We start from the raw sequence: 26,297 nt of genomic DNA on the forward strand, positions 1-26,297 counted from the left end.
TTGAATAAGTTCACAAGCAACAGGCACCTTCCAGACACAGGAAGAAGGGCAGACAGAGAGGAAGCCACGCTCTATAGGCCCAGACACAGCCCTCTCGTCCTCCTTGCGTCGCCATGGCAACGCGGCACCGGGGCCGGCCCGGATTGGCCGGGCCCAACATGCGCGGGGCCTGCTGGGAGAGCATGTCCACGCTGCAGCGCTGCCGGTTTGAACTTGGCGGGCTAGATGCAGGATGTGTGGCAGTGGAGTGTTGCTTCTTCCCCTCCCGGCATCCTGTTCTCTCTGGACTGCAGTTCCGAGTCTGAGGCCTCCATGGCCTCCTTCTCCGTCCTCATGAAGGGTCCCCGGGGGCAGAGGCTGGGGTGGTGGCGACGTCTATCTGATGGTCGCCGCTGCCTCAGAGCTGCAGCAATTCCACCATGTCACTGTTGTCTCCCCTCGGCCACCAGAGCTTCTCGTTTGACGATAAACATGGTGACGGAGAGGATGACGAAGATGTGGACGAAGATGCCCATGACGTAGAGGCCGAGGTGTTGAGCCTGAGAGGAACGGAGTTACCAGGGCGCGCCAGGTAAACCTGAGACTGCCCGACCGATACAACCGGTCCCAAGGTTCCTTGGACCCTTCCAAGTACCTTCAGCAAACCAAAACAATCTCCTGTCTTCCACCTTAGAGGCTGAGCAGGCGCCTGCATCCTTAAATGCAGCCCTTTCTGCAGAGAGTCCTGGGCCATTTCTTAAAGATGACATGTTTTCTGATTCTTAGCCCTTTAATTGCTGCTATCTCAGTTTCCTTAAAAATGACCCGTATATAGTCTCCAACACACAAAACTGCTTCTATTTCAGGAGTTTTACGAATCCTCAAAAATCCAGATGGTGAACTGAAGAACTCTTGTCCATAATCTTAGTTCCAAAATGTGTTTTATGTAGTAGGTTGTAATAGTGTAAAGAGCTGAAGCACAGAGATTAGTCCACCACAGCATGCAGAGGCAGGGTTGTGTCTCATCTGAGGACGAACTTTCAGTGGAATAGTTATTGTTGTATCAAAGAATATTTGAAGCAAAGGGATTATTAAAAACCATCATAATGTTTATTTCTACAGAGATTCAGTCAGCAAACATCTATTTTTTGCCATATATTAGTTTAGGTACTGGGGACCATAAATAAAATATACAAGATTTTATTAAATTAAAGCCCAGCTCAGTCCACTCATTTTACATGTGATAAAACTGCATCACAGAACACAAATAAAAAGTCTGACTCAAAGGCATACACCAACTTATTAGCAGACCTGGGCCTAGTAGTGAGGTAAACTGATCAGGTTCCCTCTTATACAGCATGACTATTTTAGGGTGTATAGAAATAGAAGCAAAAGGCCTATCACTATAATAATGTAGGTCTATTTTGGGGTAAACATCATCTTCAGAAGCCAATTTACAAGTTTCTAATCATCAAACTATATAAGGAACAATACAGGAGATCTAAAAAAATGCAGACCAGAGAACCCATACTTTATGTGTAAGTGACAAGATGGCCCCTCTCTGTATAAGGAATGAATGAATGGAATGTGGAACCATCTGAAATGACCCATACATGGTTACAAAAGTTACTCTTTTAAAGATGAGAGGTATGTTGGTGGAAATGGAAACCAGGAAGAGTAACCATGCAGGCTGTCCAGGCTGCTTGAAAAAACAAGAAAGAGGCATCTCATATTAACCCCATAGACTCAGTGGTAAGAGGTAGGGTTTTAGGAGACCATTTTCAACTATGTTTTGTAGGGATTCTTTAGGACTTAGTGGGTATTAGATATTTTTAAAATGAATTTTAAAGATGTGTGAAATACCTTCTGAGGTATTAACAGGACTAAACAATGTAGACATAGTTTATCAGCCTGAGGAATAAATGCCATGAAAAACTGCAGCTCAACTACTGAGACCCTGCATTAGCTTCCACAAGCCAAAATGCTAATCAAACTGAACCTGCCAAGGGAGGAGCCAGACCTATCTATATCTCACCCAAAGCCTGAATGAGCTAATAGGGCTAAGGCTGCCTAAGCACATTTCATTCCCCATGAGTCAAAAGAATACTGAGGATGTGGGTCTAGAAAGAGAATTTGTTAGGTCTTGTGTGTGGCAAGTGTCAGATTCTAATTAGGTACTCAATAAATATGTGTTGAATGAATTCCTGTTTCTCCTTCTTGGAGAATAGTTAGATACCATGATTATTTTCAAATGGTTCAGAAAAACTAGCACTTCTTCTTTTTTTTTTAGATTACTGTGTTCCTTTAGTTGTTGTTCTGGATAGTTTGTATGGGATGAGATGAGGGAAGGCAGCCTGAGTCATAGCCCAGCCATTGTTTTGGGCTATCAGCATCCTCTGTAAAGAGAAACCAAGAGCTCTGGGATTTTATGCCTCTCTGTCCCTTACCAGCTACATCTAATTATGGCATACCATTAGAGTAAGGCTTCTTTGAGATAGACTCAGGCATTGGCTGCACATATCTCTATGTGCTCAGATTTGTGTGTGTGCTGGGCCTCATACATGCTAGGCAAGCATTATGCCACTCAGCCACACCCCAATCCCTCAAGATAATTTTCAGTACAAATAGACTTATGCTTAAAAGATGGATTGACCTTCAAGTGTATTGGCTGGGATTGAGAAGATGATCAAAGATGACCTCAAGACAAGATAATGAAAAGTATTTTTCTGGAGTCTTTTATAATATGCTTTGGGCCTACTGCTTATCTATTTAGTTCTTTTCTGACTTTCATATAACTACAGTTAGGAAAGTTGTGCCTTAATAAGTTTCTTGTCATAAATAGCTAATTATGAAGCCTTTCTTTATTATGGGTATACCTGTAGTTTATATGCTATACATTTTGAACATGTTTGCTAAAAATGTTAAGGCAGGAAGTAAAGTGTTATCTAAAAAAAAAAAAAAACTGATTTGACTAATTTCTTCTTTCAGCAGTGTTTCATAATCTAGACCCTCAGTCAAGACCTATTTGGTTTTCTTCTTTCCTTTTTTTTTTTTTTTTTTTTTCCAGTACTGGGGATTGAATCCAAGGTGCTTTAATCTATAGCCTACTAATCTACAGCCCTAAACCTTTTAATTTTTCCAGGCTGGCCTCAAGCTTACAATCCTCCTGTCTCAGCCTCCTACATTGCTGGGATTACAGGTCTAAGCTATCACAACCAGCCATGTTCTTATTTATTCATTCATTCATTCATTCATTCATTCATGTTCTTTTCTTTAAGGAACTCATGGCCTGTGGCAGAGGGAGATCAGTGACAGGAAACCCAAGGCAGTTAATCCAGAAGTTTTTAGAAAGTTTCCCAGACAATATAGTATCAGAATAAAATCTTGAAGGAAGAATAGGAGTTAGTTATAGTAATAATTATAATAAATGGCATACCATATACTTACTGAGGACCCAGAACTATACTAAATGCTTTAGCTTCTTCATGCAGCTACTCCTGTCATCTCCATTTTACAGATGAGATCTCTTTTTTAAAGAAATTTAAATATGTGCACAAGCTAGGAAGAAGCAGATACAGATTTTATCCCCAGGCTGTTTTACTCACAAAAGTAAACTCTTAATCTGGCCATATGTGGAGGTGAGGAAAGGCATTTCAGTTTTAGGCAAAAGCTGCAGAGCACAACACCATAATGCATTTACCAACCCACAGAAGTTCAACATGACTGAAATGTAGAGTCTGGATCACCCATTTATGAAAAGAAAGACAGGAGTCAATTTATGGATATCAGGCTAAGGAGTTTGGATTTCATCCTTTGCGCAAATGGGCCCCTGAAGAACTTTGAGATGAGAAGTTACATGTTAAAAGGATGCATTGGAGGGGCAAATCTGGCAATAGGTTTAGAGAATGATTTAAAAGGGAAGGCTAGAGACTGTTTATGTTTGGAGTGATTGAAAGGTTGGAGAAGAGAATCACTTGAGAAAATTGAAGGATGTAGAATTGACATGACCAGTGATTATATGGGCATGAGGGTAGGGGGAGTCAGACATGGAGGGGGGAGCGGGTGGAGTCAGATCTGGATTTCTGGATTAGGTAACTGGGTGGATGGTGGTAACATTCACTTAGGATTATAAGAGGAGTAAACTTTTTCTTAGTGGGGAAGAAAGAGGGGGGTGGATGCTGGAAAATGCTTAGATTTTTTTTTTTTTCAACTGACTGAGTTCAATATCATGGATCTGTCTATCAAATGGTTGGAAATAAGTCTAAAAAAATCTCTAAGATAGAGATCTGGCCCAGAATAGCTGATCCAGATATCACCAGCATATAGTGATAGTTGAAGCTGAGAACAGATGAGATCATAATGCAAGACTGAAAAGGAAAGATGTGCCTAAGAAATAATATATTAACAATGTCTCTTTTCCACTTAGAATACAAGTTCTGTAAAGACATGAATGGATGATTAAATAACATAAACCCCCCCCCAAAAAAATTAGGGAAACTGAATCTATGAGATAGAAAAAGTGGTACAAAGCAGTTGTAAGGCAATTATTTGTTAGAAGGAACAATGTTGAAGATAAACACACCTGAGTCTATATAATAAACTCGCCCCTGGAGCTGTGTTGGGTACTGAACAATCTTCCTATCCATGAGTGCTGATTGTTAAGTTTTCCATAAGTTTTGTGAGGCTTATGTATCCAGCCAAGTCCTTCTGTTCTTTATTTACTCATATAGTTAATTTTCTGTATACCCGGAAGAGTCAGACTGACAGAAGGTACAAAGTGGAAATGAGGACAATAAGAGATAACCAGATTGGAGAGTCTTGTATACTCTAAGAACTGGCAAAAGGTCGTCAAACAAAATATTAAATGTTGAAGGAGAGAAGGGCCACAGCAGTTGTGGGTGTAGCTCAGTTGGTACAGAGTATACTTAACATGCATGAGGCTCTGGCTTCGATTGCCAGCACTGAAAAAGAGAAGGGTATATTTTTTCTATAGCTTTCTATTTCAAAATAATTTCAAATTTAAAGAAAAAAGAATATAAAAAACTTCTATTCATCCTTTATCCAGAATTCCTAATTATTAAATTATTTGCTTTTTATCATTCTCTCGGTATATATGTACACATTACTTTTTTTTCTATGCTATATAAGGGAGGGAAAGGGAAAGGTCTGCCCCAGGATCTGATTAAAGTTATGTGTATATGTGTGTATGTGGTAGTGGGGCTGGAGATATAGTTCAGGGGCATGTCTAAGGCCCTGGGTTCAACCCCTGGTACCACACACACACCTACAAAAGATTATGTGTACTAGTAGTAATTAGTGATTACTTGTATAGATAGAATTTTTAGGAATAAAAAAAATAAAATTTTAGAAATAAATAATTTCCTCAAGTGACCTTGAGGCACATAGGCTGGGCTCAAGTTATTCCATTGGGTTTTTAAATAATTTGGTTTTTGAAGGGAGTGGCATAACTAAATGAGTAAAGTCATTCAAAATTAGATTTCCTTTTCCTGATTTTTCATATTTTTGCTTTATATAATTGATTCATGTTTTTAAAATAACAGTATCGAAAATATGATGTTAGATTTTGTTTTCATTGTATAGTTAAATGATTTTTGACTAGTAAGAGAAGTATTTCGTGTACAAGTTCTACAGTATCCTTTCTTTCATAGCAGTAAAGTTGAATCAGAAGATAACCAAGAAGAACAGAAACAGGTGCACTTAGGAGAAAGCAGCCTGACACCATGGGAGGTGTGGTTTGTTGGCAAAGAAAAAGAAGAACGTGACCGGCTGCAACAGAAAGCTCTGGAGGTACAACTAGACAGTATTCTTTCTATTTGATTCTGAGCTCACAGAGTAGAGTTGCTGTTGTAAATTAAAATGTTAATCTTATTGTTCCTGAAAACAATGTGTGTGCATTTGTTTGTATTTGTTTACTATATCAATTTTAATAAATCTAATTATAGAAGCAGTATGTTCATTAGAAGAACATTCAGAAAATATAGCTAAATATAATTAAGAAAATGAAAAGCTCTTTTAATTTCACCACCTAATAATAATCTTTGTTAATATTATGGAATATAGCCTTCTAGACTTTCTTCTACGTAAATTTTTTTAAAATAAAAACAGTCATCCTAAGTATCCAAGAGGTTTGGTTCCAGGACTTTCTTGGATTCCAAAATACTCAATGCTCAAGTCTTTCTATATAAAGGCATTTAACGTATATATATCTCCCCATCTACTTTTAATCTTTTCTAGATTACTTATATCACCTAACACAATGTGAACACTACCAAAGTAGTTATTATACTGTATTGCTTACAGCATAATGACAAGAAAACAATGTGTCCCTGCTCAGTATAGGCACAGTAATTTTTTTTGGCGTATTTTCAATCTAGGCTTGATTAAATCCATGGTTGCAGAACCCATGGATACAGAGGGCTGATTATATGTACAAATGTATATCTAGAATGTATACAATAGAATTTTGCACTTAGGTAAATTCAACTATATACTCAGGAAAAGTTTTAAGAAAGAAGAGAAAAATTGAAATAGAGACAGGAATCTATTCTACCTACCAAAGAGCATGTGCCCTAGCAAGTAAATAGATTTGTATAACTTGCCATGTCCTAAGCTCCCTATCCAGACTCACTCTCTGATTTCTTTTCATCACAGAAATGGTGAAAGATACTTCTTGTTTTTAATGAAATAGTTTCAATCTTTTTCAATCTGTTTTTTTTTTGCCTGTTATATTATTAATATATTTCCATGTCATTTTATGTTTTATTTTTTATTTTTTGGAGTGGCATTGGGGATCTAACCCAAGGCTTTGTGCTTGCTAGGAAAACACGATACCACTGAGCTATACCCCAGCCCTCATTAAATATTTTTCAACATCACTTTAAAATGATTGCTTATTATTGGCTGGGGATATAGCTCATTTGGTATAGTGCTTGCCTCTCATACACAATGCTCTGGGTTCAATCCCCAGCACCACAAAAAGAAAAAAAAAAAAAAAGAAAAAAGAAAAGCAAAGAAAAGAAAAAGACTGCTTATTATTAAAGTATATTTAACATGTATTAATGTATATTAAAATATACTAAACTGGTACACTATGGTTGGATATTTTAGTTTATTCTAGTCTGTTAGTAACCATGTTATTATAAAAAATCATGGGGACTAAAGCTTTGTACTTTCTTTGCCCTTTATGATCTTCCTTGAAATTTTTCATATTGCTTTTGAAACTAGTTGTTATTTTTGTGATGGGTTTCTACCAGGTAGGCAATCATCTGTTCAGGAGACTTGGAATGATTCAAATGATTGTGTAAATTAGTATATTCTAGCATTTCCCTTTTACATGATACTTTGTATTCTAGAATACAGATTTATTCCTGGAAATGTACACTGTGAGAGTAGTACTTATTTCCTCTTAGCAAGCACAGGGCTTGAAAAAGACTTTGTGGTTTGGTTTCAGCCAGGCTTAATAAAAGCTCTAGTTCTAGTCTTTTTACTTGCTGGGTGATCTTAGCCAAGTTATTTAGACTTTTATACTTCAGTTTCCCCATCTGGACAAGGTGGGAAAAATAGTACCTGTCATAGGATTTTTGTGAGGATTAAATGAAACAAAGTATAAAGATAGCTGATTTTGTTTTTTATTGGTATTAGCATTTCTATCATTGCTAGTCATAGCCTTTGGAAAAGGTTTTTTTTTTTTTTTAATTTGTTTTCAGAATTAATGTTTATTTTTGAGATCCCAGACTCTTCCCTTTACCTCAACTTTAGATTTTAACATTACTAATTCTTTTAACATTACTAGTTCCAATGTTTAGTGTGGCTTTTATTTTTCTTGCTTCTTTTTTTCTTGGAGTGCTAGGGATCAAACCCAGAGCCCTGCACATGCTAGGCAAGGGTTCTACCAATGTTCATCAGTCCTTGTGTAGTGTTTTTGAAAAATATTTGTTCACAGTGAGAAATCTATTTTTTTCATGTTGAACATAAATAGAAACCTATGCATAGATGTATATATACATATATATTTGAAAAAGTATCTTAATTTATTCAAAACATGGTATTCTTTTTTATGAAAGTCAATTATAATCTGTTAAATTGATTTTAGACTCACAACTTGGAAAACACTGGTAGAGTAAGTTAGTGGTAAAGCAGAGTTCATTTGCATTTTTTCTAGCTACTATAGAAGTCACTTGTAAGGAGAGTCACTTTATCAGTGAAAGGGGGAGAATAATATTTACCTCTTAGTGTTATTATGAGGTCTAAATGAATATCAGGATATGGCCTACTATATAGAAAGAACTCAATACGAGTTAGTTATTACATATGAAAGTATATAATAACTACTCTGAAGATTTGTTTCAAGAATGGATTAAAATAATAAATATAAAGCCCTTACCACAACCATTAAGCATATAGAACGGTATAATTATTTGTATGGATTAAAGCCTTTTCATGTTTTGAGTAATTTGACATTTCTTGGGACTACTTCATTACTTAACTTTGAAGCAATTAAGATATTTTTGAATGAATCTTGCCTATCAGTCATCAAGGAATTGTACCTATCAATCATAACATATGGGTCATCTACTCAATATTTTGTTAGCTTATTTTGAGCTGTTATGGTCTTTATATTTTATTTCTTTTGAGTGAAAACTTTATTTATTTATTTTTTTCTTTTAAAGAATACTGCTAAAAACTATCATAGCTTTCTGCAGAAATAATGTTTAACTTCTGTCATCCAGAAAGTTTAAATTGGAGGTACTTCCATTGGAAGTAGGATCAGTTTGCTTTTGCAGGATATACAAGAGACATTTCATGTTGGGGGACTGATGATATTGGTAGAAAACAATACAGAATTAGAAGATGGCTTATCATATAAACTTTAGCCAAAATCTATTTGGATTTTCATGCCTTTCTCTTTATTTCCTAAGTCATGCTTTCCCTTATTTTTCTGTCCTTATTTACTCTATTCCCTAATTTGCTTTCAAACCATGTCATTAAAAGCACAGATTTTTGACCATAAGGAATGGTTCATTTCAGATCCTTATAAAAGCTAAGAAGCATGAAGGCCAGAGAAGTAACTTTGCCAAGGTTTCGGTTAGTGGCAGAGCTGGAACTGGTATTAAGTTCTTTAGATTTCCAATTTATGTTCTTTTTCCACGATATCAAGAAATGTTTTAGAAATAAATAGATCAGACTTAGTATTTGCTTTTGAACTTATTCTTGCTTTCTTATTTTTTTCCTTTAACATTTAAAGGGAATTTTTTTTTTTCAGTACCACGCAGTGGCACTTAACCACTGAGTCACATCTCCAGTCCTTTTTTGTAGTTTATTTAGAAACAGGGTCTCACTAAATTACTGGGGGCCTCACTAAGTTGCTGATTGCTTTGAACTAGTAATCCTCCTGCCTCAGCCTCTTGAGCTGCTGGGATTACTGGCGAGTGCCACCATGCCCCACTTAAAGGAAAACTTAAAGGATAGTTGAATCATTAAAAAGCTCATTTCATTCATAAATTTGATTTCAGTAACAGACATTTAAATTTGTTTTAGACATCTCTGTGAGATTGAGTTAAAAAATTGTTTTAACCCTTTATAGTTACCCTATTAAAAATGTTATACATTTGTAATATTGTTGAAATGATAAACATGGTAAACACTGAAAATTAACATTGACATTATGCAAACTAGCATATTTGTTTTGTAGGTTATTAAATATATTTACATTTTTATTATTTAAAATAATTCTTTAATTCTTCTAAGTTCTCTGTGGTCTTTGGCTAATTCTAATTTTTAACATTTGTCTTAATATAATCTGTTCAAAATTATAAAAATTATTTATTTTGTGACTAGTCCAGGTACTTTTTTCCTTTTTTTTTTTTTTTTTTTTTTTTTTAACCTCACCATTTAATCTTCAGCTATTTAATTTATCAGCCCTTAAGGAAGGAATAGGGTAGGATATAGAGTTGGTGAAACTCAAAATTGTCAGTTTGTTTTTTGTTTTTGTTTTTGTTACCTTCAATAGTAAAATATTATTTGAAAATAGGCAAATGTATTGAAATAATGATGCATGTTTAGGACCCTCTTTGGAGTTTGGTTTTCCATAACCAAATGTTTACTCTATGGGAAAATAGCTAAAATCCTGTTGAAATTCAGTGGTGTACCAGAAGACCACGCAGGGGCTTTTGGAAAGAAGACTCCTGCTATATCCTGGAGGAGGCCTGCCCCGGTGGTGAACAGATGGAGCCATTCAGCATGGGAAATTCTAAGAGGAGCTAGCCTTGGAAGAGAGGGTAGTATCTGAGAATGTGATGTATATTCTAGGTAGGCAAATACTTAGACATTCTAAGAATACAGTACTATTCAGGTCAGTGGTAGCATTTTCTAGGTTCTTTTGGATCTTTTCTTTATTATCCCCTATATCAACATTAACTAAAATTTGGCATTCATAAAATAGTAATGCAACATCTTAATTTTCCACCTTTTGAGTTACCGGAAGACTCTTAAAAAGTATATAAATATAATCAATTATGCTTAATCATACATTTAAACTTTTCTTTAAAAGAAAATTTAGAACTAGTTTGGAAAATTTCAAATGTATAGTTGTCAGATTTATATCTAGCCTTTTACTATATGTATATTTATACACATGTATATACATATAATACACATGCGTATCTGCACACCCCCACACACTCTGTGTGTTTCTCCTTTTACTTGTTTTCTGGCACAAATCCAGACTGTCTTCCCCTTATAGAGTATATTGTAGTAACCTAGTCAATCTCCCTCAGAATAGTACTGATCATTTCAAACTCAGCCTTCAGTCTTAATAAGAGCTCTAAATCATCCCTTTTGACTTGTATTCTTCATCATAGTGTTCAATTTACTCTGTCTTCAAAAAACCTCTTTCTATCTAAAGAGGAAATTAGTACCACACTTTAAATTAATTATCATCCCCACCCACATCTTTCACTTCTTTTAAAGTCATCTTCTCTCACTATTTTAAGAAAGTGCTCATTTCTGACTATCCTGGTTCAAACCATTTCTCTTTGTCTTCCCTTTTCGTTCTTTTCTCCAAATTCCTGTTTTTATACCCAGTAACTCACAGTGTAGCACTTTATTCTTTGGTATATACAGAAAAGATTAGATGAGAGACTTCTAGGATTTCATCTTTCTGTGTGTGTATGTGTGTGTGTGTGTGTGTGTGTGTGTGTGTGTGTGTACACACACAGTTCTTGTTAGATCAATATCAGGCACTCAATTAAAGTGTATTGAGTGAGTAATGAAGGAATAATAGCTATGAGGTAGTGAAGAATCCTATCAAGGTGGATATTTGTTTTGTGGAATAGGGTATTTCAAAGTTTGAAGATTTTCTAAGCGAGATAGGGCAACTATTTTCTTTGCAGTGGAATTTTAAGATCAGAAGTCATGGTAAGCAAGTATCTTTTGATTAGTTTTTCTAAAGTGTAAAAAAAATATGTTCTTGGTGTAAAGTTTTATCTTCATTTAAGACCCTGGAATTAACCTGAGAGTTGGAAAATTGCCCATTGAGGTAAGTGTTTGGGGAGAAAGGAAAGATGGGAAGGAGAAAGGGGGACCAATGGAAGATTCATAAATGTATCTGATTATTAGTATCTAAGGAAGGAAGAAAACTAACCAGTAATTATGATTGTAGAGTCCTAGAGAAGTCTAGTTTGAACAGCTTTCTCAACTAATGCCATAATTTAGCTGATGAGTGACAGAGTGGTGGCATTCAACTTGTAGTTTTATTTGGCCATACCTTCCACATTCTTTCTCCTGAGGAAATGCCCAGACATGTAGATTCTGGTGACAGCAAGGCAGTTAAATAATCTGGGGTATGAATGTGGTTTTGTTTTATATCCCAGCAGCTATAAAATCTGTGAAGAAAACTCTGATTCTTTTTTTCTCTATGGAAAACTGATTACCTTCTTTACATTTCTTCTTTGGTGTAACTCTGAATTAAAATTTTAATTTAGGGATTACTTAATTCCTATTCTTTATCTTCAGCAAGAATCTTGAAGCTTTTTATAACTGTAAAAAAAAAGTTGCAATTCTCTTGAGCTACTGCCAGTAGCTTACAGTGGTGCCAAAATTTATGTGTGGGAAAGTTGATTTCAATGAGGGTAATTTAGCTGAAGTTTAGTCTAAGAAACTAGTGTTTTGCTGCCAAGCAATTATTTGCATTTCTAAAAAATGACTTATACTTTTTACCAATGCTTTCTTTCATTGTAGACTAGTTACTTAAGTAAGTTATTATCAGTAGTGGTATATATTCTATAATGGAAACTATATTCTTGTTTAATTTGGTTAAGCTCAGCCTTTTTTAAAATATGTGATTTGGGTACTTCCATTAAACATTGCCTTTTGTTTAAATGAAATCCACAGGAATTAAATCAACAACTAGAAAAAAGAAAAAAAATGGAAGAACGTGAAAAAAGAAAGATAATTGCTGAAGAAAAGCACAAGGAATGGGTTCAGAAAAAGAATGAACAGGTAAAAAGGAAAAAAATGCATGCACATATCCTAACATCTCTTTTCAAAGTCTTTCTTCCAATTAGTCCTTAGCTAGGTTTTTCTTATATTTCTCTTAGGTTCTTTCTTCTTTGGGGTTTTGCTTTTGTTTTTTACCCCTACCCTCATGAATATTTATCAAGTCTCTGTCTTCTGCCCTTTGCCCTTTACTCTTCTTTTGTTTTGGGTACTAAGGATTGAGCCCAGGCATACTTTACCACTGAACTACATCTCTGCCCTTTTTATTTTATTTTGAAACAGGGTCTCACTAAGTTGCTGAGACTGCCTCTAACTTGCCATCCTCCTGCCTTAGTCCCCTTGAGTCACTGGGATTAAAGGCATGCACTACAGAGCCTGGATGCCCTCTAATTTTGTTCTTTTCTGTCCCTGTGACCTCTACTAGTGTCTGCCTGCATTCAGCAATTCTAAATATTTTTTAATATATTTTTTTAGTTGTATATGGACACAGTACCTTTATTGTATTTATTTATTTTTATGTGGTGCTGAAGATGGAACCCAGCACCTCACATGTGCTAGGCAAGCGCTCTGCCACTGAGCTATGACACCAGCCCTACCAAGTCTGAATCTTTAGACTTGAATTTTTTGAGTCTTGGATTTCTATCCATTAGGTCAGCAGGCAACTCCAAATGTGTACACCTAAAAAAAAGTACCTTTGCCCTATTCCTCTTCATAGACTCTTTCCTATTATTCCTTTATTTCTATTACTTCTACTGTGTCTTCAGTCACCTAAGAATAATAAGAATTCTGTTGCTCCAAAACATCCCCTCCTTTACTATATATAATTGCTGCTTCTCTTTTATTTTCTGAATGGTCTCATTACTTCTTTCAACTTTATTGTTTACTTCTCCACACTAGGATATAAGTTCTTACAAGATCAGGAATTTTGCTTCTTTTTTTTCAGTTCTCCAATAGCTTTTCCATTACCATACATTAGAGGTACCCAGGAATATTTGTCAAATGAATAAACCCTTCCTGTATGTCTCTGCCAGATTAATCTTTGTTGAATAGATCTGACTGTCATTCCTTAAGTCTAAAAAAATTTTTTCATGTTCCACACCTGTACTATCTTCTGACTGAGATTTTAACAACTCTAGACTGACTGGTTAAGGAGTCTCCACTCTATTCCCTGAGCCAAAGTAGCATTTCAGCCACGTCTACCATCTGTTTTCTCTTTATTCTATGCTGTTTCTTTTTACTGGGATTATTTAGGGAGCACACACAAGATAATCACAGCCGCCCCCCATCTTCTTGGAGTATTAGTTTTACTGGAAATTTTTTGAGAGGAAAATGTTATATTTTTATAGTAAAGCAAACATAGGTATATAAAGAAGTAGACTGTAAGTTTTATTTTTATTTTATTTTTCAAAGTGTTGATGATCAAACCCAGGGCCTTGCATATACTAAGAGAGCACTAAATTTTTTTACATTATTTTTAAGATACAAATAAATTTCCTAGAAATCTTGAGCTTTCGGCTGTACTGCCCAGGCCTCAAGAGTATGTATTCTTGAGAAATTTTGAGAATACTTATCTTCTTACTATTTTTCATTTCCTAATTTTTACATATGATATTTTATCAGGATGGGATCTCATCATATCCTCTGTTCTACTTTTCCATTTGTCATCCAACTCAGATTATTTCCTTCATGCAGATTGGCTGTTCACATGTTAGAGATTCTTTCCTGTGAATTTTTGTTCAATTTATATTAACTTTTATAGCACTTTATCATATGATGCTTTGTATTTTGTGTGTTTTATAAAAAAGAAAAAAATGGCTATTTTGTAGTATGTATATCCCTTTGCTTTCTGGTAATTTTAAGATCCTTAAGAACAAGAATTCTTTTTTATATTATTTTTTATCCATTACAAGGTTTATAATTCTTTGTATATAGTAAGCATTTGTTAATTGAATGAGTGAATGAATTTTCTTTTTTCTTTTTTTTTTTTTTGCAGTGCTGGGGATCAAAACTAGGTTTTCACTCATGCTGGGTTTTACCACTGAGCTATATTCCTATTCTTCCTTTCAATTTTATTCTTGTTGTTGTTGTTGTTATTATTATTATTACTTTTTAATTTGTGGTGCTAATTGAACCCATGGCCTTAAGCATGTTAGGCTAGCATGCAACCATTGAGCTCTCCTTCATATCCCTACTTTCAATTTTAATACATTCTTATGTTGGATCACACATTAGAATTTTTTTTAAAAAAGGTCTTTATTTTGTTTATTTATTTTTATATGGTGCTGAGGATCGAACTCAGTGCCTCACATGTACAAGGCAAGTGCTCCGCCACTGAGCCACAACCCCAACCTGACACATTAGAAATTTTAAAATAGCTGGGTATGGTGGCACATGCCTGTTGACTCCAACTACTTCAGAAGCTGAGATGGGAGAATCACAAAGTTGAGGCCAGTCTGGGCAATTTTCTGAGACCCTGACTCAAAATGAAATGAAAAAAGGTCTAGGGGAGGGTGTAGCTCTGTGATAGACTGCTTATCTAGCATGCACGAGGGCTTCAGTGGAATCCCTAATACTGCCCCCCAACCCCCATTTAAAAAAAATTTACTCTGCTATCATTTTTTTTAATTGTGATTTTGTATGTTTAGAATGATACTGATTTTATTATTAAAATATAACTATGAATTTAGATAAATGCTCAAATTATAGGAAAAAGTTTTAAATTTTTAATTATAGTTTTTGTCCTTACCTATTGTTGAATCTGATGCCAAGTGATATTATTATGAGTATCAAATAATTTCAGTAAGTTGAAGATAACATAATCGTCATCATCCAGGCATTAGAAGAAGGAAATTGGTTAGAGAGGTGTCTGTGTGTATGTGTGTGTGTATTATAACCATAAAAGTATTTGATCCTTACTTGGATTGTGTTTGTTTAGAAATCAATTACTATGGATTGTGTTTATTTACTTCATCCCCAAAAGAGTACTTTGAATAAATGTCACAATAAAAATAAGTCTATATGACCATTACAAAATTTTGGTTGACACCTTTTTGAAGTTTATATGAAAATAGTTCTCCATGTATGGTGTGCTCTCTCCTCTAGAAGCTTTCTCTTATCTTCTAACTTCATTAAGCTAATTTTTACCATGCCAATCAAACATAATTGTTGTTTTTCTAAGAATGTAAGATACTTCTGAGGGATACATGATATATATTCACTGTTTTAGTTAGTGGTAGTAGACCTAATCCAATTATTTTTGAGGAAAAAATTCTTTTGGAGTAGGTGGCTCGCCATGACATAAATCACTAATTATTGAAAGCAAGATTCCATAAGGTAGAAAATGATTCAGAGATGAACCCTGAAAAATTAATTTACCTATTCTGCAGCATTCTTGTGCATGTTAAAGAATAATTGATCCCTCCTTTTTTTTTTTTTCCTTAAAAACTATCAGATTTCTTATTCAGCCTTAGTTACATTTACCTGTATTTGTAAAGACTGCTCTCCTGGTTCTTCTCTTCCTGTCTGGCATCTAGCTTTCTGTTTACATTTCATGGTGTGTGGTCCTCTGCTGCCTCCAGCTTCATTTTAGTTGTTATCTTGGGCTGCTATTTTCTCTAAGTCATTTTCACTGTGTTTTATCAAAAAATCAGACAAAAGAATTTATGTATACATTAGTAAGATTGCTTTCTTCTAATATGACTGTAAATTGTAAAATCCTTTTAAAACAAATGGCTTATCTCATTGAGTACACTTAATATTTGTGTTGCTATGCTATTTATTTTCCAGATTAATTTTTTTACACATTAATACAAATTTTGAAAAAGGCCTCTACTTTCAGTGTTTTAAAAAGTTATTTAAAAATAAAATTGTTTTTAATTCTCAAAACACACTGATATTTTATTTGAAAGACTTAATTCAAATCAATAAGGTGTATGATTGATAACACTGTTATCAGTGTATCATTCATGCTTTCAACAAATGTTTACTTAGCTTTTTCTATGTGCCAAGTAGGCCCTATTAGAGGAATTAAAATAGAAAATCAAAAACTTTAAGTAGCCAGTTGTTCATTTCTTTTACTTGTAAGAAACAAAGGTTCTTTCAGGGCACCATTTTAGAAAAGGAAGATTAATTATTGTCCTCTGCGATATAGAACCAGTGTGCTAGAAAATCCGAAGCCACTTAATGGCTGACTGCTCTCTCAGTAGCAGTGACTATTCTGACTGCCTGCTGTGCAATAAAATACACCTATTTTAAGTTTATGAGTTTGACAGATGTACGTACCTGTATGATTAATAAGCACCACACTCAAGATAATACAACATTTTCATCACTCCGGAAAGTTCCCTTCACATCCAACCCCCATTCCCCTTCCCATAGCCAGCCCCAGCTCTAAATATCTTGGTTATCTTTCTATTCTGTATATAAGATTGTACTTTCTATACTTTCTTAAAAGCAGAATTAAAGAATTGTTGGACTTCTTTGTGTTGGACTTCTTTTGTTTTTAAATATATCCTGATATTTCATATATTGTTAATTCATTTTTATTGATGAGTAGTCTCCCATGGAATAGCACAAATTGTTTATCCATTCACTAGTTGATGGTCAGTGGATTGTTTTCCATTAGGAGATATTATGAATAAAATTATCTGACCATTTATATACAAGTCTTTTGTGGACATTTGTTTTCATTTGTTTTGGGTAAATGTTTAGGAGCTGAATTGCTGGGCTATGTGGTAAGAATGTGTTTATGAGAAATTGCCAAAGTATTTTCTAAGGTGCTTATACCAATTTATATTCTTATGACTATTGTATAAAAGTTCCAAATATTTTACATCTTTGGCAAACCTGGTAATGTCAGTCTTTCATTTTTGTTCTTCCAGTGTGTGTATAGTATATGCCATTGTTTTAATTTTCATTTCCATGAGATCTAATGCTGTTTCGCATCTTTTTATAAGCTCATTGTATTAGTCTTTCAGTGATGCCATAACCAAATACCACAGACTTGGGTGGTTTAAACAACAGAAAATTTTCTCACATCCCAGAGACTGGAAATCAAGATGAAGGTGTCTGCAGGTTTGGATTCTCTTTAGGTCTCTGGCCTGCAGATGGCTTGTCTTCTGGCTTTTTCTCTGTGCACACATATCTTTGGTGTATTTTCCTCTTTAAAGGACTTCAGTCTTATTGGATTAAGACCTCATTAAAGTTTGATTTACTATTGGAAGGTTTTATCTCCTCACACTGGGAGATAGGCCTTCAACATAGGAGGTGAAGGGACATAATTCAGTTTATTATACTTGTTGACCATAGTAGGCAGCATTCTACAACTGAGCTACATTTGTTGTTAGCTTCTTTTGGATTTGTTTTGTGTCAGTTTAAGTCTTTTGCCCATTTTTTGAAGGGGTTATATGACTTCTTATTAAGATATAAGAATTTGTAAGAATTCACGGTTGAGTAAAACTTAGTGGCAGAGAGCATGCTTAGCAGGCTCTGGGTTCAGTCCTCAACAAGTCTCCTTTCTCCATCAAAAGACATGTAGGAATTATTCTTTCTTTTCTTTCTTTTTTCTTTTTTTTTTTTTTGAGATGAGGATTTCGGTGATATCACTTTGTTATCCCGGTTGACCTCAAATTCCTGGGCTTGTCAGGTGATCCTCTTGTCTGAGTCTCCCAAGTAGCTGGGAATATAGGTACATGTGACACTGGGTGAATTTTGTACATTTCTCTTCACTTTTTCTTTTCTTTTTTTAATGTGGTGCTGGGGATTGAACTCAGGGCCTCACTCAGGCTAGTCTAGCACCTATCAATGAGCTAATCCCCAGTCTTTGAATTCTTTATATATTCAGACCACAAGTCCAATGTCAGATAAATGCATTGCAAATATTTTCTCCCATTTAATTTTTTTTCTTTCTTTTTTTTTGCCAAGGACTAAATCCAGGGATTTTTAACTACTGAGTCACATCTCCAGCCAGTTTCTTTATTTTTTGTTTTGAGACAGGTTCTTACTAAGTGGCTTAGGAGGGCCTTGCTAAATTGCTGAGGCTGACTTTGAAATTGAAATCCTCCTGCCTCAGTCTGCTGAGTCATTGGGATTACAGGTGTATGCCATCACTCATGGCCCATTTAATTTTTCTGAATACTATATTTTAAAGAGCAGAATGATCTTCCTTCCTTCCTTCCTTCCTTCCTTCCTTCCCTGGGGATTTAACCCATGTAGACTTTACCACTTAGATATATCCCCATCCTTTTTTTTTGAGACACAATCTTGCTAAATTTTGTAGGGCCTCCCTAAGTTGCTGAGGCTGGCCTTGAACTTGTGATCCTCCTGCTTCAGCCTCCTGGGATTATAGGCACGCACCTCTGTGCCCAACTTAAAGAACACAAGTTTTAAATTTTGACAATATTCCATATTTAATTTTTTCTTTTATGGTTATGGTTTGTATGTCTTTATTTAAGAAACATTGTGTAATTCAAGAGTATATAAAATATTTATCGTTTTCTTCTAGAAGTTATAACTTCAGCTTTACCTGTATGTTTATTTTGAGTTCATTTTAATATCTGGTTGAGTTAAAGGTTGGGGTTCATTCATTTGCATACATATATTCAATTGTTCCACTGTTAATTGAATAGATAATCCTTTCCCTATCAAATTACCTTGGCACTTTGTTTAAAATCAATTGACGATACACACACACCCACACACACACACACACACACATCATATAGATCTATTTCTGAATTCTATTCTCTTCTATTGATTTATATCCTGTGTCAGCAGTAATAACTTGTTACTACAGCTCTATAATTATTGAACTTATAGTTTTTAAAAAATAGATATATAAATCAACTTTTGTCTTCTTTTCCAAACTTATTTTAGTTCCTTTGCACCTTTCTATATGTAATTCAGCATCTGATTATCAGATTTGCTAATTATGCCTGCTTGAATATTGCCTGGCACTATTGGGATTTTGTTAAATGTGTAGATCGTTTTGGAGAAAATGGCTCTTAGTAATATCAAATTTAAAATCTATGAATATGTTTTTCTTTCCATTTATTTTTCTTATTTCTCATCAGTTTTATTTAGTTTTTAATGATGGTATTATGCATCATTTGTTACATGCATTTCTAATTATTTCACATTTTGGGCTATAGAGCAGTTATCTTGCCTTGTTTCTGATATTATCTTGTAACATAAAATTAATTTGTGTAGTCATTTCGTATTATTTCTTCCTTAAATGTACATTGCAAACTATCAATGAAGCTATCAGAAGCTAGAGTACTTTGTGGTAAATTTTTAAATTTTGAATTTTTTATAATAAATGGTTATCCAGATACTATTTCTTCTTGAATTAATTTTGAGAAGTAGTATGTTTTAAGAAGTTTTGACATTTCACTTTGGTTTAAAATTTTTGGCATAACATTATTTTTAGCATTCCTCCATTTTGAAGTCTTTGTGATCTATAGTGATCTACTACTTACTGTGTGATCTTAGACAAATTACTTACCCTCTTGTGCCTTCCTTTCCTCCTTTGTAAATAGGATAATAATAGTACCTACCTCATACTGGGATTGTAAAAATCAACTGATGGTCCATATGTATAATAAAGTACATAGAATAGTGTGAGATATAGATACCAATGAAGTGTTAGTTTCTGTCATTGAAAACATTGTAGGGACTGGATGATTTCTTGCTGGTGAGGTTAGGCAGAAGAGTCATAAATCATACAGATTAAGAGAGATATATTCCAAGACCATTTTCAGTTTGTAGATTTTCTGTCAGTGAGGAGTAATTAAAACCCATTATTGTTCCATTGGCTACTGAGGTTTTGTTATGAAAAGATTCCTTTTCACAGCTATTGGCTGCACGGCAAGAAAGAAATATATCAACTTGAGGAATGGTGCAAGCCCTGATTTTCAAGACTTGCTTGTGCTGCTCAGCACTGAACAGGACATATATTGTATGTAACTGATGTTTATTAATTGGGTGTTAATTTATATTACAGTATTTTACAAGATACTTTCAGGGAAGGAATTTCTCTTTTGGGATCATCTTTCTTTTCTCCATGAAAACTGACATGTATATACATTTGTATTCCATATTCCTTTTATACCTTTCAGGTTAATTTCTAAAACTTTGATAAAGTGAACTCTCCATGCCATTATTTATTTAAAATTTAACTACAGTTGGTAGGTTATCATTTGAGTAAGGAGAAGAAAAGCATTGAGTTATATTCTATGTCAAAAATTATTTTTTTTTTTCTGAAAAGGGCCAGATCTTAAACATCTCAGGTTTTCTGCCCATGCAGTCTCTGTGGCAACTATTCAACTTTGCTATTGTAGAATAAAAGAAACCATATACAAATGTATAAGCAAAATGAGTTGGCCATACTTACATAAAATGTTGTTTACAAATACAGATGGCCTGTGGGCCGAATTTGACATTTAGCCTTGTTTGCAAACCTCTGATCTATATAAAACAGTATACCTAAATATTTGCCCAATTATGTCCTTATATGCAATCTTCAGCAGGCATTATTCATTTGAACTCTATAACACACTTTTTGTGAATACTTATCCAAGTATTTGTATTGACAAATTGTCTATCTAGGAAATGTTTATATACATGACGGTAAACATCCATTAAAAATACTAGGATTCAGCAGTCTAACAGATAGTAATATTTATTCACTAATTTATTTAAACAGTATTTATTGAGCACCTGTTATTTACTCAGTACTATCCCAGTCGCAGGTATATGTTGGTGAGCAAGATCTTTGTCAGTGTCCTAATGAAACTTACAGCCAAGCAGTAACTACCTGTTATTGACATTGAACAGGTAATTATATATTCTCATGTTATATATTCTCATAAACCACGTTGTGCCAACCACTGTTACACCACTTATTTTAAGAATAATAGAAGTTTAGAAAATTATTGCATATAACAATCCTTCCTTATGTGAGAATAATTACAGGTATTTCAATTAAAATTTCTATTTTTATTTAAGAAAAGGAAAGAAAGAGAACAAAAAATGAATAAAGAAATGGAGGGGAAAGCAGCAAAAGAACTAGAGAAAGAACATTTGCAAGAAAAAGCAAAAGAAAAATATCAAGAATGGTTAAAGAAAAAAATTGCTGAAGAATGTGAGAAGAAGAAGAAGAAAGAAAAGGTATTTTTATTAAAGTAGCCAGTTAGAATATATGTTTTTGGTGTTCATAGGTGCCAACTATATTTTAGAAAAAAGTATATGATTAGAAAATTGACCGTATCATAGCATAAAGATATGAAACTATCCTTACTTATATTATGCTGTCTTTAAGCTTCAAAATGAATTTGTATTTTTGGTTTCCTTACATTGAGTAATTTCAATAAGCCTATATATTTTTCAGTCATATTCAAAATTATTGTTAGTTGTTTTAAATATTTTTTCAATATACTTTTATCTAGTCATGTTACTGTATAAAAAATTACTTTAAAAAGAAGGTGGATTCCTTTCTTTTTCTTGGGTTTGATATCTTATTGTTTAGAGGAAGACACATTAATATCACATCCCTGATCATGTTCAATTTTACTCTCAAATTATAGAAATATAATTCAATATTGTGGCCAGTAAGCCATTGAGAGAGGAAACAACTGGGAGAAAAGACTCAGTAGAATTTGAATGGAAAGTTTAGTTATAGAATATCCTTGGGAATGCTTTGGTCTTGTCATTTTAAGGAAAAAGAAAAACAACGGCAAGCCAAATTACAAGAGAAAAAGGAAATAGCAGATAAAAATTTTAAGGAATGGTTGGAAAATGCAAAAAGTAAACCTCGTCCAGCTGTAAAGAGCTATGGGTATGCCAATGGAAAACTTACAAGTTAGTTTTAATGTTATGTGGCTTACATAAGTATGGTTTGCAAAAGCAAATTTTATACATTTTGTTTCTTTTTCACAGAAATAGAAACTTATAAAATGGTTGTAGAACTGCAAACTTACACTTTTAAGCAATGATTTCTAACATTTGGAAATAAGTTAAATTCTCAGGAATGGAATTGTAGTTCAGTCACAGAGCATGTCCTTAGCATGCATACAGACCTGGGTTCAATTGCTAGCATCCCTGGTAGTGCTCTTACATTCTTGGATGAAAAAGCCTTACTCAGGATGTTTTTAATGGTTCATCTTGCCTACCCTTTTTCTAACCTTCTCTAAGGCAGAGCTTCCAGTGTCTTTGGCACATTATTTTTACAGGGTGGGATATAGATAGCACATGATCTAACAGAACCAATTGGCCTTTAGGCTTGGTCTGATGATAAATGGCATTGCATGTTTTTCGTTGTGCTTTAGGTTGAAAGCTCATACCTTGATGACAGCTGCCTTCACTTGTTTAAATGATTTATTATTAAAAATACTCCCATTCTGTTTTGTTCACACAATGGAACATATTCCAGACTTTGTTTTGACCATCTTGGTGAAGTGTGTGTTGACACTGCCAGGGTCTGAAAGACACATTCCTGCTGTCAGGATTAGGCCTCTCTTATATGTCATAGAGGTCATCCATTATCCATTTTAGCTACTGAGGATGGCTTCTTCGTTCTCCTTCTCCTCCTCCTCCTACCCCCACCTTCCTCCCTGCCACCCTCCCTTTCACTCTTTCTTTCTTGCTTAAAAAAAAGGTCAATAAGCAGTGATTTTAACCTAATGATTAGATAGTAAAGCTAAGACTTTAGTTGGGAATATACATATTGACTAGAAATTAATTGCTAAAACAATGGACTATTTTATTAAATTACTTTGCTTTTTAAATGAGTTTAATTCTTTTTTATTTTATTGGTTCTCTTTAGTTACACATGACTGTAGAATTCATTTTGATATAACTAAACAAATATGGGACATACCATTCTTATGGATGTACATGATGGTGCAATTATATACATCATATGAAAATTATTTTAAATTCATTTCACTCTTTTTCTTTTCCTATCCCCATCCCTTCCCTTCATTCTAATAAGCATCATATTTGTCTACATGCTGTACTTCCCTTAAGTCTTTATTCTTTATCCTATCATTTTTATAAATTATGAAATAAAGGAATTTGTGTGCCTATAATGACCAAAGGATTGGAAGATAATTTACAGAATGTTCTACCTTCACATAGTTATTATTGTCAGGCATCACAATTTTTAAACAGTATGTTCATCAAAAGATGCTCTCTAATTAGTAATAAAATTACACTGATTCTGTGAAATCTTATTAATTTGAATAACAATAAATCAAAATTCCCTGGTTCTAAACAAAAATCTTGATTCACTTTAACTGTATAAGCAAAATAAATTTTTCTGTAAATTTTAGTCTCTGACAAGGGAAACTAGTTCACAAATAAGTCATTTCCTAGACAGGGTTAAGAAAATGAAGGTTTTATTCAATTTTATGGTTCTGAAATTAATTCCATATTAAAAACTTTGCAGGTATTATTATTTGCATAGATTTTAACAATATTATTTGGGTTCTCAGCATTATTTTTTGTATATGTTTTAACTATTTTTTGGCTTCTCAGAATTATCTTTTACTACATTGCTATATTTGAAAGTGTTAGTTTTTTAAAAGTATTCAGATTAGCTTGGTGTGTCAGTGAGAGTTCGCCTTTTTGACAGTTTAACATTTTCTAGGAATTTTAAAATAAGTAATTGTTCTCAAGAAGTTTAGTTGTTTTGTTTTGTTCTGATTTTTCAATGATTGTAGGTTTTTACAGTGGAACTTCCTATCCAGAACCAGCCTTTTGTAATTCAATTCCATGGAAACCAATTCATATGCCACCTCCCAAAGAAGCTAAGGATCTATCAGGAAAGAAGAATAAAAGACCTGTGATAGGTCAGCCACACAGGTCATCTCTGGTAATTCATAAAGCCAGAAGCAATCTCTGCCTTGGAACTCTGTGCAAAATGGAAAGATAGTATATGTGGAAAATACTATGCTTTTACCTAAAGCTACTTAATTTTGAAATCAAAAAGATTTTTTACCTCTCAATCAGCAAGTTAGTACTTGATGTGATTATTTTTGTATTTTATATGGAGTCTAAATGATTAATTGAGAAAGGTATTTTTTATGTTTTGGTTTTTCTTTTAAGATTGATCTTGGCATATTGTTTTGCATGATAAATCTAACAATTTTGCTTATGTTTAGCTTGTATTAAAACCACACTGTAATACCCATAAAACCGAAATTTTTTCCTGTATTATTTCATACTCTATATTGTTTGCTGATGTTTATGTTCAAGAACATAACATTAAGATTAATTTGTCTAAATATGCATTTCTAAACTGCATGCTTTTCTAAATGGGTTAGAAACCAAGAATAATCAAAAACAGTCTTTGTTGATGTCTTTTAGTATACTTTTCCCATTTTTGATATTTTAAATAACTGAGTAAAAGTTTCTTTTGTTACAGATATAAGAGTTGGGACTTCCAAAGGAAAATCTAAATACATTGTTTTATGCTCTGCATCTTAAATTGATGTGTCATCATCTTGAGACCTTAGTAATATTGTGCTTTACTTTGTAAAAATACTTATACATTAATTGTACTTCTTTGTTAGCTTTGAAATTGGGATTGTCATTGCATTATTTTTTAATATTGAAAGGTTAATTGTCAAGTTTATGTTGCTGAGGTTGAAATCACAGATCTTATTCATAAACACATTTTAAGTATAAAAGTTGAAGTGATTACTAAAATAGCACACAATTTGTATTAAATTTTATTAAATATACTTTTTAGGAAAAGCCTGTTATCTTTTTTTAGGGCCTGAGACAGATATGAAAATTTATTCATTTGAAAGTGATTTCTATTTAGAATATATTCCATATTTTTTTCCAGATTAGTCACCGGCCAAGTTTCTGGTGATCAGGTAGTATGTTGAACAATGCAAGGACAACAGAATTTTTTTAAGTGTATTCATGTAATCACAACTTTAGAAAAATGCACTTCTAAGCATAGAACAATTTGTTAGCAATCAGTAGGGTTTGTTTTAGTCAAAATGTTGGTGAGATTTGGTTTAGTTTGTTTGTTTGTTTTTGTGCGGTACTAAGGATTGAACCTAGAGCCTCACACTCACTGAGCTATGCTGAGCTATGTTTTTGGCCCTTGTGACCCTTGACCATATTTCTTAGAACTCCTAAAATAATGATACTTCCAGTTAATCATTCTATTTGAGTAAATTTCCCTTTATAGAGAAAATGTAGAATTTTTCAGGGTAGCAATATTTTTCTGTTAAAAAATATATGTGCATTTTCTCTATAAAAGCAATTTTGGCTTTATATAACTCTGTGTGTGTGTGTGTGTGTGTGTGTGAGAGAGAGAGAGAGAGAGAGAGAGAGAGAGAGAGAGAGAGAGAGAGAGAGAGAGAGAGGTATTATCCTGAGATCAATAGATATCAGTAGTTTGAATTTTATTCTTTCTCTTTTTTTAGTACTGGGGATTGAACCTACAGGTGCTTTACTACGAAGACACATCCATAGCCCTTTTTACTTTTTTTTTTATTTTGAGACATTGTCTCACTAAGTTGCTTAGGCCTCATTAAATTGCAGAGGCTAGCCTCAAACTTGTGATCTCCTGCCTCAGCCTCCCTTGATGCTGGAATTATAGCTGTCCACCACTGTGCCTGGATTTAATTGTAATTGCCTCTGAAGATTTTAAACAGGGAATTGATAAGGTCTGGTTTATTCTTTGAGATTACATTGGCTGCTCTGAAGAAAATTACTTAATTGGGAGGAGGGGAGAATGGGAGGAGGGAAATGTTTAGAAGATTTTTTTATCATCTAGCAAAGAGATC

The 26,297-nt window shown here is 33.9% G+C and overlaps 1 protein-coding gene across 1 annotated transcript; it reads left to right on the plus strand.

The window, feature by feature from the left end:
* The first annotated feature begins 113 nt into the window (after nucleotides 1-113).
* LOC124097454 (coiled-coil domain-containing protein 34-like) lies at nucleotides 114-25,150 on the plus strand. The gene is made up of 7 exons (XM_046451955.2): nucleotides 114-299; nucleotides 384-571; nucleotides 5,649-5,787; nucleotides 12,391-12,498; nucleotides 21,499-21,660; nucleotides 22,209-22,350; nucleotides 24,213-25,150. The coding sequence occupies exons 1-7, from the start codon at nucleotides 114-116 to the stop codon at nucleotides 24,422-24,424; spliced, it is 1,137 nt and encodes a 378-aa protein (XP_046307911.1). The 3' UTR covers nucleotides 24,425-25,150.
* The last annotated feature ends 1,147 nt before the right edge of the window (nucleotides 25,151-26,297 follow it).

This window comes from Marmota monax, unplaced genomic scaffold (genome assembly GCF_021218885.2).
Source record: "Marmota monax isolate L192 unplaced genomic scaffold, Marmota_monax_Labrador192_F-V1.1 WCK01_AAM20220418_F8-fsc01244, whole genome shotgun sequence".
Classification (NCBI taxonomy): Eukaryota; Metazoa; Chordata; class Mammalia; order Rodentia; family Sciuridae; genus Marmota; species Marmota monax.